At 50.6% G+C, this 18,414-nt stretch overlaps 1 protein-coding gene across 1 annotated transcript; it reads right to left on the reverse strand.

Moving 5' to 3' along the window:
* Positions 1-797: 797 nt before the first annotated feature.
* Positions 798-17,114, reverse strand: CCDC167 (coiled-coil domain containing 167). Its single transcript, XM_040473383.1, has 4 exons — positions 17,031-17,114; positions 3,047-3,141; positions 2,817-2,869; positions 798-1,167 (listed from the first exon to the last, which is right to left on the reverse strand). The coding sequence occupies exons 1-4, from the start codon at positions 17,070-17,072 to the stop codon at positions 1,064-1,066; spliced, it is 294 nt and encodes a 97-aa protein (XP_040329317.1). The 5' UTR covers positions 17,073-17,114; the 3' UTR covers positions 798-1,063.
* Between the last annotated feature and the right edge of the window lie 1,300 nt (positions 17,115-18,414).

An 18,414-nucleotide genomic window follows, 5' to 3' on the forward strand; every position in this document is an offset into this window, starting at 1 on the left:
AGGGCTAGAGCTGCTCCACCAGCTCCACAGCTCTGGTGCTGGCCTCCTCCAGCCTGCTGTACTTTGGCTCCTTCCTTCACCCTGGCCCCAAGGGTCCTATGATGTCTCACATCCTGAGCTCCTAGGGCAACTCCTTTCTTAGGGCAACTCCACTTTCCTAACTGGTGTAGTCTCCAGGCCAAGCCCCTGATCCTTCTGGTTGCCCTACTATGCTCGGCTTTGCTCAGCCTCCCACTCCTGCCCCTCCTGGCCCTGGTGCTGGGAGCAGAGTTGGGGGGTGGCCGTGTTTGTTGCTCCTGCCCCCACTCCAGCCAACCCTGCCTGATTTGCTGCCCACTGTCACTGTAAGTCTGGTCATTACCATGGCTCTTGCCGCCTACTCTGCCAGGCCTCACCAGCCCTGCTTGCCTCTTGAAGATGGGTTAACTCTGTGGTCCTGTGGTACCTCCACATGACCACTTCCCTGGTCACCCTTTGCTACATGGCGTGTGGTTTTTTTTTTCATGCCATAATTACAGGCAGTGACCCTGACTGGAGGGCAAGAAAGTGTGTTTGGTGGGCACGGTGGACTGGTAGTGCAAGGCCTAAGCCCTGGAAATGGCTCCCAGAATAGTTTTGGCTTTTACATGCTTCCTCCTGTCTCCTTATTCCCCACTTAAGCTGGGGACTCACCTTCGCAACCCTGCCTTCCCCCTCCCTTCTGAGTTCTAAGCTGAACACTTCCCCTTGAACATCTTTTCTTCCTTGATTCCCGAGTGCCACCCCCACTGCCCTCCAGCTGCAGTCAGACCATGACATTTACTCAGCAGACAGAAGCAGCCTGGCTGTTCTTTATTGCCTCTCCCTTGGGCTGAGAGGGGAATCAGCACAAAGTCCTTCTGGAGACCCAGGCCCCACAGCAGGACCAGGAGTGAAGAGGGGCTGGGCTGGCAGCCCTGATCCAGTGTCGGGGTCGGGGAGAAACACGCCTGTACCTTGATTGTCCTGAGGCTTGAAGGGCCTGCTTGGTTGTGACCAGGGGACCAAGGAGGAACCCCGTGCTGACTGTGGAGAAGTCTCAGGCTCACATGGTCCAGTAGGTGTAGATGAGGGTCAGGAGAATAAAGATGGCCACAGAGAGCAGCATGTTCTTCCGGTTCTCCTGCCGAAGCAACTTTAACTCCTTCTCTGGGAGGAAACAGGAGTGGACAGGTAGTTTGGGCCCATATGCTACTCTCCTCTGTCTGCTTCTCTCACAAATGGGCACATACATTGCTCTGAGGGGCAGATGTGTTCCTTCCCAGCTTCTCCACTTCCTTATCTATAAAAATGACTGTCCTTGATCTGCCCAGATTCTCACAACCTTTTGGCTACAGATCCTGGCCCAAAGGAATCCCACCATGCAATGCTGCTCAGCAGTTTCTTCAAACGCAGTGAAAGTTGAGGATGGAGTGTGTGAGGGGGTTATCAAAAAGGCCACACCTGAAAGCCAAGCTAGGTGTTGGCATGGCATCACCAGGTGAGTCCTTTGGGCTGGGGGTGGGGGCTACGTGGTGCTCATCCTTTCAGGTGTTCTCATCTGGTCAACTAGAGACTCGGGGTAGCTGGGACTTTTGGGGCTTGACGCTGGAGCGGGTACAGGGTGGGGCCACACCATCAGGGCTTCCAGTCCTGCCCCCTGCTGGACACCCAGCTAAGCAGGAACCAGGGACACTAAGAGAAAGCAGTTTGTACCCACAAGGTGGTTGGGCTCGCCTCTAGAGGAGGCCAGTCCTATGGCCACACTGAATCCATTCATCCCCTCGTGTGACATGCAGGTGGGTGGTACTGAGGTACCGTACCTCCCAGGGAAATGGGGTTGATGCTGCGGCTATAAAAATTGCTAGGCTTAAGGGGCACCTGGGTAGCTCAGTTAAGTGTCTGACTTCGGCTCAGGTCATGATTTCACAGTTTGTGAGTTCAAGCTCTGCATCTTGCGCTGTTAGCACAGAGCTGGCTTCAGATCCTCTGTCTTCCTTTCTCTGCCCTTCCCCGGCTCACTCTCTGTCTCTCAAAAATAAACATTAAAAAAAAAATTGCTGGGCTTGAGGCAAAATGGATATCCCACTCCTACTTGTATAAAAGAGTGGGTATGTACCTGTAAATCAGCGCTGGGCAGGCCAGACTGAGATTGGGGCCCACGCAGGGGTGTGTATGTGCTTACAGTGTTGATTCAAACTGGTCCCTCTGGGAGGTTCCCTGTCACCTGGACTGTTCTGGGGCTGATTCTTGGCCAAGTCTGGTCTCTCGGGGAGGACAGAACAGAGAAGTCTGATGAACCTCTGTAGACCATGTTCCTCTGAGGTTGGCTGGGGCAGGGTGGGGGTAGGGGTGGTACCAGCCACCCTCCCGCTCTGCACCCTACCTGGTTCTACCTGGCTCTGCCCCCAGTGCCCAGAAGGTGGCAGCATTGCTCCACCCACAGTAGCCCTTCCTGCTGCCCAAGTGGGAGGTTCATCCTGGGATGGAATGGAGGGGAAGGGGGGGGGGGGCGGCGTGGTCGGAGAACAGATGTCCCAAGTCTGGGTGGATATGAGAGTTTCTTCTGGACCTGACTACAGCCATTCCCCTTCATCCCACAGAGGAAGAAGAGGCCCGTAGGCCTCTCCATCTCCCCTGGAACAAAGAAACAAACCTGCTCTCCTTCCAGGCTGCTGGGCCTACAGTGGGGTTCCTACAGCCTCAGTGGAGGGGCAGGGGGGGATGGCTCCCTCCCAAAGAACCCTCTCGATCCCCATCATCCGGTGGGCTCCCTGGGCCTGGAGGATGGGGCTGGTACAGGAAGGGAACTTTCTTACCATAGTTAGAGGCTTTGTTCATCAGGCTGTTTTTCTCCTTCTCCAGAGACTTCCTGTAAGGGGAGGAGTATTATGGCTCAAGCCTTTTTCCTTCCCATCTGAGGGGCAGCTGGCACACCGGGGCATGATGGACAAGGAGCCCAAATCTCCAGCGGCAAGGAGTAGGGCAAATGGAAGCTCAGGGCCAGGTCCCCAGGATGAGAATGAGGGGCCAAGGGCAGATGCCTTACCTGGCCTCTGGGCTCAGGTCCGTCCCACAGAGCCTGGAGTTTACAGCTTCCAGGTCTTTCCGACACTGTGACAGCTTCTCCTCCAGCCCATCGATCTGAAACACACAGCACATGGGCAGATAGAGATGGGTGACAGAGCCTTTTAACTTTCAAAACAGTTGGGGTCCTTGGATAGGGAAGAAGGGGCCTCTAGGAGTCTTCCTGGACAGTACCCCGTCCCCCCAGCATCTTTGTTTTGCCGTCCTCTACCTCCACACAGTGCAGCCTGAGCCCCACTGCAGACAGCTATGGGTGTGGTGCAGTTCCCACAGTTGCCCCGCTTCTCTGGACCAGGCATGGGTTGGGGGCCGTCAGGAGCAATCTCCCTGTCTTCCCAGGATGCATGCCGGCCAGGCTGACAGCAGGAGTGACCTGAGACAGTCCTGGTCTAGGAGGGAACAAGGCACTGCTATGGGAGGCCCTGCCTTTCCCCAGCACTCCACACACACGAGGGATGGGGATTAGACATCTAGGGGCCAAGAAGCAGAGGTATTTCTTGCGTTGACACACTTAAGGTAGTTTTAAGTTGTAAGAATATATATATATTTTCCCATGAGAATCACGGGACTGTAAAAAAATCACGGACTGTAAAAAAACACATGTCAAAAACTTGTTTCTGACTTGTTTCTTGTGCAAAAACATTGCCTATCATCAAGGTAGCTATAGCTTGTGGGGCAAAGTAGCTAAGCTCCTCAAAGGCTGGCTGACAAAGGTATCAGTCCCCCCCCCCCTTTTTTTTTTTAATTTATTATAGTTTCAGAGTCATGTTCTTGGGGAAATAATGTGAGTTGTAGGAAAATGTTTTCTAAAATACTGGACTGGATCGTTCAAGCCTGATTCCTGGTATCATGTATGTGGCTTTGAAAGTTCATCTCTGTCCATCTGTCTCCAGGTGTCTAATCTGCCACCTCTCTGGGCCCAGGTCTGTTCTTATACCTCTGCCCTGCTGGAGGCAGCCTAGATTTTGGTGGGTGGGAAGATTCAGAGGGCCCAGTGTCCCTCAGTGGCAGGTGACTGAATAGTGCCTGGGGTCCCATGATGCTCAATTTTCCATCACATCTCTGGAGAGGGATAGCAAATATGACCTCTATATGGGAGGCTGGGATCCCCAAAGGGAAGGACTTTTTCGAGGAGTCAGACTGGAGCACCCCTCTCCTTAACTGGTCTCAGTCAGTTCTCTATCCAGTTCCTCCCAGAGAGGCCCCTGTAGAGACAGTGATCAGTGATTACAAGTGCAGATCCCAGAGTCCCAGGCAGGTGTTCTGAGGCCTGTGTTAGGAGAGATGCACTTGAAGCCTTCTGCCCCTCTCCCTGGCCAGCACCCATCCCAGCCACTTCTGGGTCAGCCACTTTGCCTTGTCCCAACGCCTAGCTCTAGACATACCATCTATTCCCTTCCCTACAGCTTCAGCCACCTGCCAACTGCAGCTCCAGAGGCAAGGCCCTGTGGGAGGGAGCAACTGAAGAGCCCTGAGTTGATTGCCTGGTTAATTGTGTCATTTCTCTGCTAATGGGCACCAAAGGAAGGACTGTCCTGGGGAATAGCCCCAGCCACGAACTGGGGCCTGTGCCTTGGGAGGCCGAAGGCTGTCCTGGAACCTGCGCTACAGGGAAATAAGCACTGGGCAGTCAGGCTCGGAACAGCAAGAGCGTGACGTGATGGTCAGTGGAGCTGAACGAGAACAGCAGGTGGTGTAGGCCACCACGCAGCCCCCTCTTCCAGCAGCACCCTCGACACGCACAGCCCAGCTCCTGGGGCCCTGAGACTTGCTGTTTCCATCCCATGGTGTGCAAACCACAATCAGGGCACCAAATTCCACGCTAGGTCCCAAAGCTTAGTTCTTGAAGTGCTACCTCCTCCACAGGCCTTCTCTGCTGCCCTTGACTGGAGAGGTATCACTTCCTTCCCTTGGCTCTCCTAAGGCTGACTGCACACGATGTCATCTCAGCTACGGGTGTCTAAACCTTACCTTCCTATACTCTGGGAACCCCTAGGGCAGATGTTGTAAACTTGTAGCCCAGGGATCAAGTCTAGCCCAGACTGGCCCATTCCACTTGCAAATGTGGCTGCCCGGCTCCTAAGGATGCCTGACTTTGTAGCTCCTATCCTAGAATGGGGGCCGTCTGCCTCCCCTTTGTGATCACCACAAAGCCTGTCCTGCTGCAGTCTTTGTGTTTGTAGCCACGGAGGAAGGACTGCAGTTGAACGTGGATGGGGCCGAGGGGCTACAGATAGATCTAGGCCTCATGTAGAAACTAGAGCCTGAAACCCTCCCTTAGAGCTCACTCTTGCGTCAGATGTCTTCCTGCCACTCCTTGGGCCAAGTCCTGGTTCAAATGTCCCCAAGCAGGCTCGGTATTTCCACGCCTAAACATCTCTGGAAGGCTACCGGGTGCCCAAACAAGTGGTAATTGGCCCAGAACAAGACCGGGAACTCACGCTAAGCAAAATCTTTAAATTGAGGTTGGCAAACCACAAGTGGCCAAGCCAATCTGCTGTCGTGCTCTGGGCAGGGCGTGTGGAGCTGGCAGTAGGAGGCCTTTATCTGAACAAGCCCAATTTATCTGCAGTTCCACTGAATATCCCCACTTTCATTTACCACTTTTTAATGAGGCTTAAACGGACGAACACAAATCAAGGTTTTAGGGACTCAAGTTCTAACCTCCCTCTATGAATATTTATGTCCTGCTGACAGCTCTGATTCCCTTCGAAATAGCAAGTTCTCCCCTTTTTTTATAACCCAGCTGCTTGATGTGGGCCGAGTGAGGGGAGGCTGAGACTGTCAGGAAGCTCTTCAGTAGGCCACAAACCTGTCCTCAGAAGGTGACTCTGCTGGCAACCACCCTGCAGCATTTGCTGAAGCAGGAGGCAGCTTTCAAGCAGCTTAATAATGGGTGCAAAGATCCAGGGTGACCTGGCTGCAGAGAAGGCAGGGAGGGAAGGTCAGGACGCAGCTTTTAGTTATGACTGGGGTCAGGAGTGGTGGCTACAGAGTGGGACTGACTCAAGATGGGCCCAGAAGTCGGGGAGAGGACCTAGAAAGTGGGCCTTAAAGGAAGCCTCTCATTGGGTTTTCAGTCAACTCACAATGACACTCTCAAGGTGGATTATTCACCTTGCAGATTCCCCAGTGCAAATCTATAATCCGTGGTTAGCTTTCTCTCTGCTGCCGGGCTAAAGGCAATAGAGGACAATACAGCCAGGACAAGAGAGAGGACAACAGGGTTAGGACCAGAGTAAAGAGATGAATGTCAAGCAGATTCTAGAAACATAGGGTCAGAGCTGGACAAGCAGTTGGGAGCCCAAGTGCCCAGAAACCTGAAATTGTAGTTCCTGAAAAGTGTGGTGGTAAGGAGTGTGGGCTGTGATCAGGTGCCTCAGCTGACTGCTCACTTGCCCTCTAAAGGACTTCCTTAATTCTGCACCTATTATTCATGTGCAAAACAAAGTTAATGTTTCATATTTCAAAAAATGCTGTTGTCAGAATAAGAGGCAATACATGTAAGGTGCTTAGAATAGTGCCTAAAAGTTGAAGTGTGTGCTATCACTATTAGCAGAGAATGGCTTTCACTGGATCTTCGGAGAACAAAAAGGAAAGTGAGTTAATGTGAGGTGAGAGTAAGAGGAGGAGACAGAAGTGGGTGGGGTGTGTGATGGAGAGGAATCTCCACTCCTCACTGGCTGGCAGCAGTGGGAAGGGGAGACCCTCTAGCTGGGATATGGCCATCCTCTGGGTCTGTGGCAGGGTTCGGTGGGGGAGGGGGGCCTGCAGCACAGACCATCAAAACAGCACTGCCTCTAAAGGCTGGCCCACCACGCTGGCTTAGGACACAGCATGCTGGGAACCTCATGTTCCTGTCTGAGGATGAAGCTGGAAGCGTGGGGCTCTGGAGCCAGCACCAACCTGCTGAGGCTGGGCCCAAGGGTGAGGCCAGAGCAGTGCCTAAAGGCAGAACAGATTCAGGTGTGGTGTGGGCACAGATGGGCCTCTGAGGAGACATGAAATGGCAGGCGGACCCTGGCAGTTGGAGACCGTATTTGGCCACACCATGGGCCTGGCATCCAGTTAAGCCGAGAGCAGGAATGTGAAGCCCCGGGACTAAGAAAGGGACTGTCAAAGAGACTGGACTGACTCAAATAGGAAGAGAAGGTTACACTCTGGAGGCCATAGTGTCTCCTAGGACTTCTGCCCAATGGACGATACAGGGTCAACTGGCAAGAAGAGCACGGCTGGCCCGAGGCAAGCTCAGGTACTGAGGCTTTTCTGGAGCTAAAGGGGACAACACTGCTGGCTGTGACTGTCACAGGCAAAGTGGTAACAGCCAAGGGGGGACTGAGACAAGGCACTCATTTAGACACAGTGTGGGAGCACAGAGTGGATACTGACGATGTAAAATTACATTAAAAAATACCAAGGGGCGCCTGGGTGGCTGAGGTGGTTAAGTGTCTGACTCCTGATTTCAGCTCAGATCATGTATGATCTCACAATTCGTGAGACAACCCCGTGTGGGGCTCCGTGCTGGGCGAGGCGCCTGCCTCGAATTTTCTCTCTCTGCCCTTCTCCTCTCGTGTGTGTTCCCTCTCAAAATAAACATTTAAAAAATGCATTACGTTTGTATTCAGAAGACCAAGTGTCCATTTTCATACAGGGAAAAAGAATATTGTAAGTCTTTGAGATGACGGTCAGCCAGTGAAAGCACAGATATAAAGGGACACCAGAAGTCAGAAAGGCGGCGGTGTGAGCTATCATTAGCTGTGACCTCTGGCCCTTCACACAGAGTTGAGGACCTGGAAGGTGTGAAAACCTGCGTGCAGCAGTTCAGTGGACAGAGAAGTGGGTGGGGAGTGTGCAGGGTGCCCTGGCAGAAAGTCTGTTCTTATCCCTGAGATGAGACCATGGGGACTATGGGTCTGAGCCCAGGCAGGAAGATGCAGAGGAGGAGGGAAAAAGAAGTATGTAAGGTAGGGAGGCAGAAGGATACAGGAAGGAGTTGAAGGTCCCAGAGGCGGTCCTGGAACCAGGGTCCAGGAAGAGTGTACTTGAACAAGAAAGCCCACAAGTGATTCCATGGCCATCAGGATGAGAACCGCTGTCTTTCTGATGCCCCAAACATGGACTGGGGCATCAGAGCCCAGAGCCTGGGGGGCGGCTTCGAGAGCGGGCAGAGGAGCAGGCTCAGTGAGAAGTTTAGGACCAAGGATTCTCCACAGAGTGGGGGATGTTTCCTGCACAACAAGGTGAAGATCTGAAGTCAGCCCAGCAGTCAAGGTCAGCAGAGACCAAGTGGGGCCACTGATCCTGTTGGCAGGTGCCAAGGGAAGAAAGGGCTTCTTCATTTCCGGTCCTTGGGGGCAGAGTTCTGCAGCCTCTTCCTCAAGTGCCCTTCAGATGCGGCTGAGTGCCGCGTGCTCTGTGTGCTGCCCCGGCAGTTCAGGAGCCCTGAGCCAGCTAAGAAAAGCCCCTCTGCCACCTGACTTGGGGAATACACCTTATTCTCAGAGCTTTCGGGAAGTCTCCCTGGGGTCCTATAACGCCATAAAACCACTGTGTTAAGAGAAACTGTAAAATTCGTCTGAAATCCCGTGAGGCACTTTTTTCAGGAGTGTGGAGCCTCCTGGAATCGAAACCCTGAATAAAGCCTCTTTGGGGACGGTGAACCCGGGTGCCAGCTCACGCATGGGTAACTGCCCAGCATGCTGGTCGGGTCAGGCCCCACAGGGGTGGGGGAGCAGCCCCAGGTCTGGCTGCTGCTGGGCCCTGTGCACAGCTCATATTCTGCTGACAAGCTTGAGCCACAGGCTGCTGCTCCCCTGCTGCAGGTGTTCCTACTGAAGGTGGATGAATGGTGCTCCCATGAGCATCTTGATGGCCTGGGAGGTGACTCCCTGCCTACCCCAAACCACCGTCTAGGGCCAGGCTTTCTTCTGGGAAAGGGCAGAAAGCACCCTCAGGGCTTAGCTCTGGGTTACAATGCAGATCACTCTACTTTCTGGTTTGGGAAGTTATTTCTGGTTTTCCCAGTCTTGCTCTCAAGAGCTTCTGGCCAGTGACTGACAGAAATTGCTAGAATAGGTTAACCTCCGAAGTCAGACAGTGGTCACGGGGCATATCCCACACCTGCCTGGCCAGGTACTTGCTAATAGAGAGCGTGGTGTCAGGGTATTAGATGGCACAGCATGAGTCAAAGCAGCTTCTGGAAGCCAAAAGTCCATGCAAAACTAAATCACACTACCAGTAGCAGCCAACACTTCTATAGCATGAGCTATATTCCAGGTTGTTCTGAGCACTTCACTCACGGAATGCTTACGATAACCCTATGAGGTGGTCCCCCCTGCTCAGTGCCCCCCCCCCGTCAGCTGGGAACACGCTCCAAGGCCCCCAGTGGATGCCTGAAACCACAGATACTACTGAACCCTATATATATACATATAATGGTGTTTTTTCCTATACGCACATACCTATGATAAAGTTTAATTTATAAACTAGGCACAGTAAGAGATTAACAATAATAGTAAAACTATAACAAAAGGTATGTGAATGGAGTCTCTCTTTCTCAAAATATCTTACTGTATGCACTGTATTCACCTTTCCTGTGATATAAGATGACAAAATGCCTACATGATGAGAATGATATGAAGTGAATGACACAGGCTTTGTAAGGGAGCATTGACCTGCCTGCCACCTTTTGACACTTTGTCAGGAGGAGGATCATCTGCTTCCAGACCGAGTTGGCCGCAGGTAACTGACATCACGGGTAAGGGGGATCTCCTGTATTCACCTTTTGCAGATGAGGAAACTAAGGAATGGAAATGGAATTGATGCCATTTGGAAATGAAGCCATTTGTCCAGGGCTACCCATAGGGGAACTGGGCAGTCGGAGTCTGTGCTGTTAGCTGCTCCCCCACCCCAACCCCCAACGAAGAAAGCAGAGAGCTACCAGCCCGAAGCCACTCAGCTCCTGGGCGTAACCTCTGCTCCTTGTACCCCAGGCTAGGCAGTCTGAGATGGCTTCGTATATGCTACCGATGTCGGCATCAGCTCTGCAAGGAAGGGACTGTCCCTGTTGTAGAGGGGAGCAAACTCCCGGTGGGGAGATTTTAAGCAAGGTCATGTAATTGGGAAGTGGCAGAATTGGGGATCTGTATCTGCGTTTTTCTGCTTCAGAGCTTATGCTCCTTCCAATACTGCAAGCTCTTTCTCCAAAATCCCTCATGAAAACATTCATGACAAAGAAGGGTTCTGGGGAACAAAGTCATCCCACATCCCAGTCGAAGCCAATCTAAGCTTGTTGATCTGGCTTCGACAGATTCTCTACTCTGAATAATCCTGTACGAGGGCTTTGCTTGATCTCTGTCCGCGGAACAGATACTCTCGGTGAGGGAAGAACCTGACTGCAATCTGCTTGGAGACAGTAAGACAGGAGCAGAGCGCCTGTCCTCATGTTAAAGGCAATTGCCCCCGCCCCCACCTTCCGGCTTCTTGAACATCCCTGGCACCCTCCCCCAGATTGCCTAAACTGCCACAGCAGCCTCCAAACTTCTCACAAAAAGACCCAGTTTCGAGAAGGAAAAGGTGGGCTAGTTAGCCCTGACAAGTCCTTCTTTCCCCAGTGGGGGGCAAGGCCTTTCTTTTCACTTGCCAATTTACGGCCCTGAAGAGGGTGTCGGTGGCTTCACCTCCAGCCCCAGTGGCCCGGGAACTGGACTTCTGGAATCATTTTCACACATCAGGGAGGCCCTGGGACATTTATTATAATGGGTAAAGAGGCCAGAACACCTGCACAGATGGTCTCTGGCAAGAGCACTGGGGCTTTCCATCTGAGGCCGTCAGACCACACAGCCAAGTCACATGGGGGTCACGGGCCTCGATTTTCTGGGTGACCAGCCTCAAACCCCAAAGGGCCGGTTACCCTGACACCGCTTAAGGGGTGTTTTTCTGTGGAGGTGGCTCAGAAAACAAAAACCTCACCCATGGCTCCCCAAATCATCAGAAGTTTCTCTCCCAGGCTGAGCAGATGAAGACAGTAAACCCTCCCAGTTTTTAATCAACAAACAACTTCCAGGAAAAGCAGACAGCCAAAGGGCTTGTCCTTTCTCTGGAGAACCGCCCCCCCACCCTGGGTCAGGATCACGAGGGGCCCTGCCGAAGCACACGGCAGCTCTGAGATCCTGGGAGACCTTCTGGTGTGCTGAGCAGCTCTGCGAGGAGAGCCACGTCAGTCCCGGCCTGAGGCCTTCAGCTGTCCCCAGGCCAGAACGCTGTTTGGGGTTTGTTTTCGCTTCTCTCCCCCAATATATGTTTTTTGATAAATTAGCAAAAGCTTCTTCATCGCTGAAAGGCTCAAAGCACTGTTCAGGAACTGGCATCCACCCCACGCCTTATGAATTCGTTAATTAAGATGCTGGCAAACAGCCACTCCACACATGCTGACATCCAGCCGTGTTAGGTAATGAGGTTTTAGTCTCCTGACCCCCGTCAAGTGGAACGAAGCCAGACACGGGCTGCCGAGAGAAATCACCTGCCCAACGGCAACCTGTCGCTTGCGCCTGGCAGCAGGTGAGGCTCATTTAATGGTCAGTGGCCCTTGAACAGTCTCCGCACGCCATGAGCCTCTCTCCTGGCCCCTGGATGGGAGGCGTCCAGCTGCCTGCCCCACCGTGGCCTCCTAGCCTCTGACCAGTGAACCGCTCAACGGGGCCCAGACGTCAGGGGCGCGGGTTCAAGTGCTTCCTCCAGCCACTCAAGCCAATTCAGTAAATATATATCCATGATCCACTAAGCTGTTTCTTCCCCTTGTCTCAGAAAACCGGTAGGTTCCCCTTAGCCTTGTACACAGCCTATCCCAGTACTGTGTCTTCACCTTTGTGCCGCAGGAGGTAATGAAGGGAGCGTGACCGCAGGCGGGTTGACCTGCGCGCAGGGCTAGGGCAACTGGAGGCTCCTCACCCCTCCCCTGACCTTGGAATGTACGTTCTGCCCACTGTTCCCACAGTGGGAGCTGTTCTAAGGACACAGCCTTGAGAGACCAATGTGTTGTGGAGACCATCTGGACAGCATACGTGACTGAACCCAGTTAAGGCCTCTATACAAACTTAAGATTTGGCAGGCGGGTGTGGAGGTCTACTCACCACCCAGGACAAGCCTCATATGTGAATTCCCTTGCTTATTAATTTTTTTAATGTTTTTATTTATTTTTGAGAGACAGGAAGAGAGAGAGAGCGTGAGCAGGGGTGGGGCAGAGAGGGAGACACAGAATCCGAAGCAGGTTCCAGGCTCTGAGCTGTCAGCACAGGGCTCAAACTCACGGACTGCGAGATCACCCAAATCGGGTGCTCAACCCACTAAGCCACCCAGGCGCCCCTGTTCCCTTGCTTATTAAACCTGGCACCTACCAGTCTGGAGTGGCCTGCCCCTTTCTTGGGTCTCTCTCTGCCCTCCAGGTCAGGGGGCTGTTTGCAAACCAGCAACTTGGTGCTTCTGCCCCTCTATGCCCGCTGGGAGTTTACAGCAGTGGCTTACATCGAACAAGTAATTACAATGTCAAGGTTCTTTCCTCCTGGTGCTCATCCTGTGTAGGCCATTTTCTCCCCTCAATTTACCAACTCTCCTTACTCCTCAGTGATCCTGACCTCTTTTTCTGGTAAGGATTCCAGTGAATTCCAATGACTCCCATTAACTTTCCTTTCCTATAGCAGATACTATTAGTTGGCCAACCCAACACTGATTCCCAAACCCCTCTTCCTCTGCCCACCTCCATTACAGAGGTTAGAAAAGCTCAACAGGTGCTTTCCCAGACTCACTGCAGCTTGGGGTGGTCATGATCCAGTTCTGGCCAATGAGATGTTCCAGAAGTCAGCTGGAAGACTCCTGGGACAGCTTATGCGTTGCTGATAAAAGGGACAGTGTTGTAGTTCCTTTATCCTTCTTCCTGACTTAAAAGTTGGATATGATGACTGGAGCTGTGGCAGCTACCTTGTGACTATGAGGAAATAGCTAAGAGAATGCAGAAATACCAGCCTTGACTTAGCTGAGCCTTTGAACCAATAAATGCCAGGGGACATTTACCTCCAAATTTGTTAGAGAGAAAAAAAGTATATTCCTATTTACTTAGGCCATATAGGTCAGTTTCCTGTACCTTGTAGCAAAAAGTTTCCAAACTGACAGATTTTTGTACTGGGGACCAGATCTAAGCCAGTTATCTCCCTTAAGATGTCAGCTAGGACACCACACATCTGTTAAGAGCCACTGGCTGTTGAAACATCTAAAGACACCAACCTGAATGGACGGTGTAGCTACAAAAGAAAAGTACAGTGACCAACAGCTCATTACTGTCAGACATTAAAAAAAACAGAAACAGGTTTTGTCTCAGCCAAAATCCTATCAGTTTAGACTGAAACACCACCTTTCCCTCCTTCCACACATTAAAATCAATCTCATCTGAATGCTCTCTCATTATGCAGAATTAACTCTCAGAAGCTAAAACTCATAGCCAGTCTTTTCCAACTCTGAGATCTTGGAAAGTAGCAAACGGGTTGGACAAAAAGACCTTAAGAGGAGACACAAGCAGAGGCGGCTAGGAGGTGTCTTGGTTGTCCTGGGAGGTGACTGCCCGGTACAGCCCAGTACAGCTGGCCCAAGCCAGTCTTCGGGTGAGAACCACCAAGCAGGCAGTGGTAATTGCTTCATTACAACAAGTGGAGACTGTTTGCAGGTGCTGAGATCACTCGCTTGTGGGGGTTTTATTGCACTCGTCAGATTAACAAACATTTTGATTAAATCACCACTTCACTGGCTCTGAGCACATGACTTTTAATAAGAGGACAATATCCCCTGCTACTGAATATCAGTGCACATTCAAAACTCAGATCTGCTGGGGGCAACAGAGGAACAGGTGGGGGAGACAGCCAGATGCCAAGCTTTTCCTAAGGTGCACAGTCACAGATCTCGAATCTTAGAATATCCAAGCAAAAAGTAACCTTAGAGAACAAGATCACATATGTAAATAAATCAGTATCTACAAGATTAAAAAAAAAAAAAAAAAAGGCGAACGTGAGCAGTAAAGACACCAGGAGAGCATATGCCCACCAAATTTGAAACATTTTAGAAACCTGTGTCAGCCAAACAAAAACATCTGTGATCCGTATTGGGATCACGGTCAATGAATTTCTAATCTCCGGTTAAGTTTAAGGCCTTCATGCCACGGAAAAGGAAACTAAAGTCCAAATGTGGGGCCTAAGCCATGATGGAAGGTTGCAAAAGAACTACAAAGGCTACTCATAAGAGCGCTGTTTGTTGATTACCCACCCTGAGCCAGGCGTGAGCTAGGCATTTCACACATTATGGTCTCATGTGAGCCTCGAAACCACACGAGGTAAACTGCAATCTGCAACAGAGACTGCAGGCTGTTCACTAAACACACCAGGCCCTTCTTCCACAGTGATGGGGCTGTAGCTGGGCATGCGGCCTCCTGGCCAATGAATGCATTTCCCAGCGCCCCCTTACAGTTAGGTGAGCTCTGGAGTCTTGGCTCGCATCTTTGCCAACCGAAAGTGGGCGCTCTGGGCCCACGACTCTTAAGACGGTGATGTTTATGCTTCCTCTGCTCTCTTTCCCTGCCAGTGGACACATCAATGGGATGTGACTTAGTTTCATTCATGAGGTGAAATTAAGGCACTGAAGAAGGGCAGAGTCACAAGATGAGAGGAATATGGCAGAACCACTACTGCCCTGGTACTCTAGACCAGGGATTGGTAAACTGTTGGCCTGGGGGCCAAATACAATCCCTGCCTTTTTTCATAAATAAAGTTTTATTGGAACACAGCCACACCCATTAATTCACATATTGTCTATGGCTGCTTTTGTGCTAAGACAGCCTGTCTAAGCATGGTTGATGCTCCTTATTCATGGTAGTTATGGTCTATTATGGTTACTGCCAACAATGAATTAGCAAATACTGAACCAGGTTAGATTCCTGTGAGCCCCTGGTCACAACAGTTTTATCAACTGATCAATACAAAACCTTGTTTTTTGTGTTTCTGTTTAGAGACCTTATTTAATATGTATTATTGATTCATTAACATCGAACTCAGAGCCAACAGCACTATAACTCATCTCTGAACAAAGCTTATCTAACATATATTTTCTCTGGAAGGCAAATACAGCCTTCTTGTGCTTTAGGAAAAGTAGATAGCACTTCGGTGCTACACGTGAGGGCCATTTTAAACAACAAAATCACCAACAAAAAGCACAGAGACACAAAGAACATGGCACTACACAGACCACAAAAAAGACACATGTTTACAGCATGAGATGAAATACGAAGGCAGAGCACTGCTTTGTTCGACCTTAGCTGGGCCTCAGGTGACTCCAATTTTTCACCGGTTTGTGTAGGAATTACTGCAAAAGCATCGCAAGTACTGATCTGGGGGTCATGAATACATTTTAGCAAGAAGGCAAATTCACAAAGACAGAATCCGTGAATAATTAGGATCAACTATAGTTGCAGCAGAGACATACGGCCCACAAAGCCTAGAAATGTACTATCTGGCCATTTATAGACAACATCTGCCAATCCCTGCTCTGTCCTACTAGAAAAAAATAAACTTTCTGACGCCACTGAATTTTTGAATTTCTGTTACAGCAGCCTACTATGTCCTAATGCAGGTTATAAAGTCTATGCTCTTCCCACCACACAGTGCTACCTCATTTTTCCAATCATATTCTCTTCTAGAGGGAGGTTCACATTTCCATCAACCTTTTTTTCGTGCCACGTAGGCTAGTATTTCTCAAGAGGTGGTATAAAAAACCTTCTGCATCGGCATGGGTGTGTGTAGCTGGTTAAAAATGGAGCTTCCTGGGGGCGCCTGGCTGGTTCAGCTGGTAAAGCATTTGGCTTTTGGTTCATGAGTTCAAGCCCCCGTTGGGCATGGAGCCTACTTAAAAAAAAAAAAAAAAAAAGCAGATTCTTTGTTGAAAATACACACCCAAGTCCTACTGAATTACTCGGGATAGAAGACGATTCAACTCTCCATTTTTAACAGGCTCGACAAATTATTCTTAATACATTCTAAAGTCTGAGAACTACTTACTGGTAGTAAGTTCAGGAAGACTATTACCCTGTATCTGTCTCTCTCGCACTGGGACAGTAATCTAGGGAACTGTAACCCAGGAGAAACAAGATGCATTAGAGGGCAAATCACCTGTGCTGATTCTCAGCGCCTCCACTGCTTCCACCTGGCCTCAATCTGCAACCTCAGTTTCCCCACCTGTAAAAATCTCACAGGCCCATAGCGAGGACTGAGAACGCAAACGAAGTACCATGTAGCAATATGCCTCAATCTTCTTTCCCTTCCATATGCAGTCAATTATTTTTAAGCTCTTTGGGAACTTCATCATTCCACGATTCTCTACAAAATCCCACAGATCGCCAAAGTAATTTTCAAGCTACAAGCTTCAGCACCCCAGAGGGAAAACTTCCTATCTCGGGAGATATTTAAGCCATTTAGTAATATAGTAAACGGTATGGGCCGCCTCACTTCTGCGGGGGTTCCCTCATCCACAGGCATGCTTTTGGGGTCCCCCTCACCTCCCAGTGCCCGCCCCTTTTACGTCCTCTTCAGTTACACGTTTTCACTACGGCCTCCTTATTTCCGTGTCCCGCCCTCTTTGGGGCTTTCCCTTCACCCCCACGTCTCTTTCCCCCTGGAGGTCCCCTCACTTCTGGTGCCCCCTCGGACTTTACAACTTGCCTTTCCCTCAGCCCGCCCCTCATCTCCGGGCACCCCCTCGGACTCTCTACGGCCCCTCACGTCCCTCGCCCGAACCCGCGTCACCCTCACTTTCTCCCCTCACCCCTCCTCCAACCTGGAGCCGGGCCGACCCACTTCCCCGCCGCGGGGAGAAGGCAACGAACGACCCGGCCCACCCCCCATTTCTCCCCTCACCTCTAGAGCGACGCCCAGATTCTCCCGCTTCTTTTTGGTCATGTTACTCGCAGGGATCCCCCAGTCATTATTGGACGCACCCACTGGCGGCACCACGCATGAGCAAAAATCGTGCTTCTCCCTCATTGGCCGTGGCGGCGGCGGGGGGCGTGGGGCTGCTGGAGGTCACCATCTTGTTGAGGGGCGTGGCCCGCTTGGGGCGGCCATGTTTATGAGGGGCAACCTCTAATTTGAGGTCTCAGGCTAGGGGCGTGGAGAGGATGGCTAGATTGGCCCGTGAGGAGCAATGGCCCACCCTCTAGGGATGGAGTTGCTCCTTTTCTTTCTAGTTCAAAACCATTTCGCATCTTTTTTCACCGCATTCCGTTCTATTTCATTTTATTCTGTTTTTGTTTGTTGGTTTTTTTTTTTTTTTTTTTGAGAGAGAGAGAGAGAAAAAGAGACAGAATCCCAAGCAGCCTCCACACTCAGGCAGAACCCAACTCGGGGCTTGATCCCACGACCCTGGGATCATGACCTGAGCTGAAAAAGAGTTGGATGCTCAACTCACTGAGCACCCAGACACCCGTATTTCATTTTTAAAAAGAGCTGGTGGGAGGTGACTGGGTGGCTTGGTTGGTTAAGCTTCTGACTCTTGATCTCAGCTCAGGTCTTGATCTCAGAGTCGTGAGTTCAAGCCCCACATTGGGCTCCATGCTGGGCATGAAGTCTACTTAAAAATAAATAAGTAAATAAACAAACAAACAAAATAAAAAATAAAGTTGGTGGTAGGAGACCTTTTAGGTTTCTTTCATGGCCCATTAATGGATATTGAACTGCAATTTCAAAAATAGTCATAAACATTTTCCCATGTCTTTCAAATCATCATTTGTGATAGCTGTATATATTGCCAGGTAAGTATATACCATTCTTGTATGGGACATTCTTCTATCAGACATTACTTCCAAATAATGCCAAAGCAAACATCTTTGTGTACATAGCTTTTTATGATAAATTCACACAAGTGGAATTTTGGGTCAAAGAGGATGATACCAGAATCAAAGCTCCTTACTTTCTGACTAGTTATCTCTCCACTGGAACCTGTGTTTGTGTGTGTGAATGATAACCCCAACTCAATGTCTGGGGGGAAAAGAAAAAATGTTTTCAGATCTCTGTTCTCTTCTTGATAGAGTCATTGAGTGATGGAGCTGGAAGGGACCTGAGATATCATCTCGCCTGGCTGCCTGACTGAGGCCCACAGAGGGAAAGTATAGTAAATCCTGTCTGAACAGGAGGCAGGCTGTTGAGCAGTTGTTTAGAGCAGTTCTCAACACCCAGCACAGGAAAAACTTACTCAAGAACATTGTCCATCAACTGTCAATCAACAGCATTTATTGTCAGAACA

This window comes from Herpailurus yagouaroundi, unplaced genomic scaffold (assembly GCF_014898765.1).
Source record: "Herpailurus yagouaroundi ecotype Mexico unplaced genomic scaffold, PumYag 139, whole genome shotgun sequence".
Taxonomy (NCBI): domain Eukaryota; kingdom Metazoa; phylum Chordata; class Mammalia; order Carnivora; family Felidae; genus Herpailurus; species Herpailurus yagouaroundi.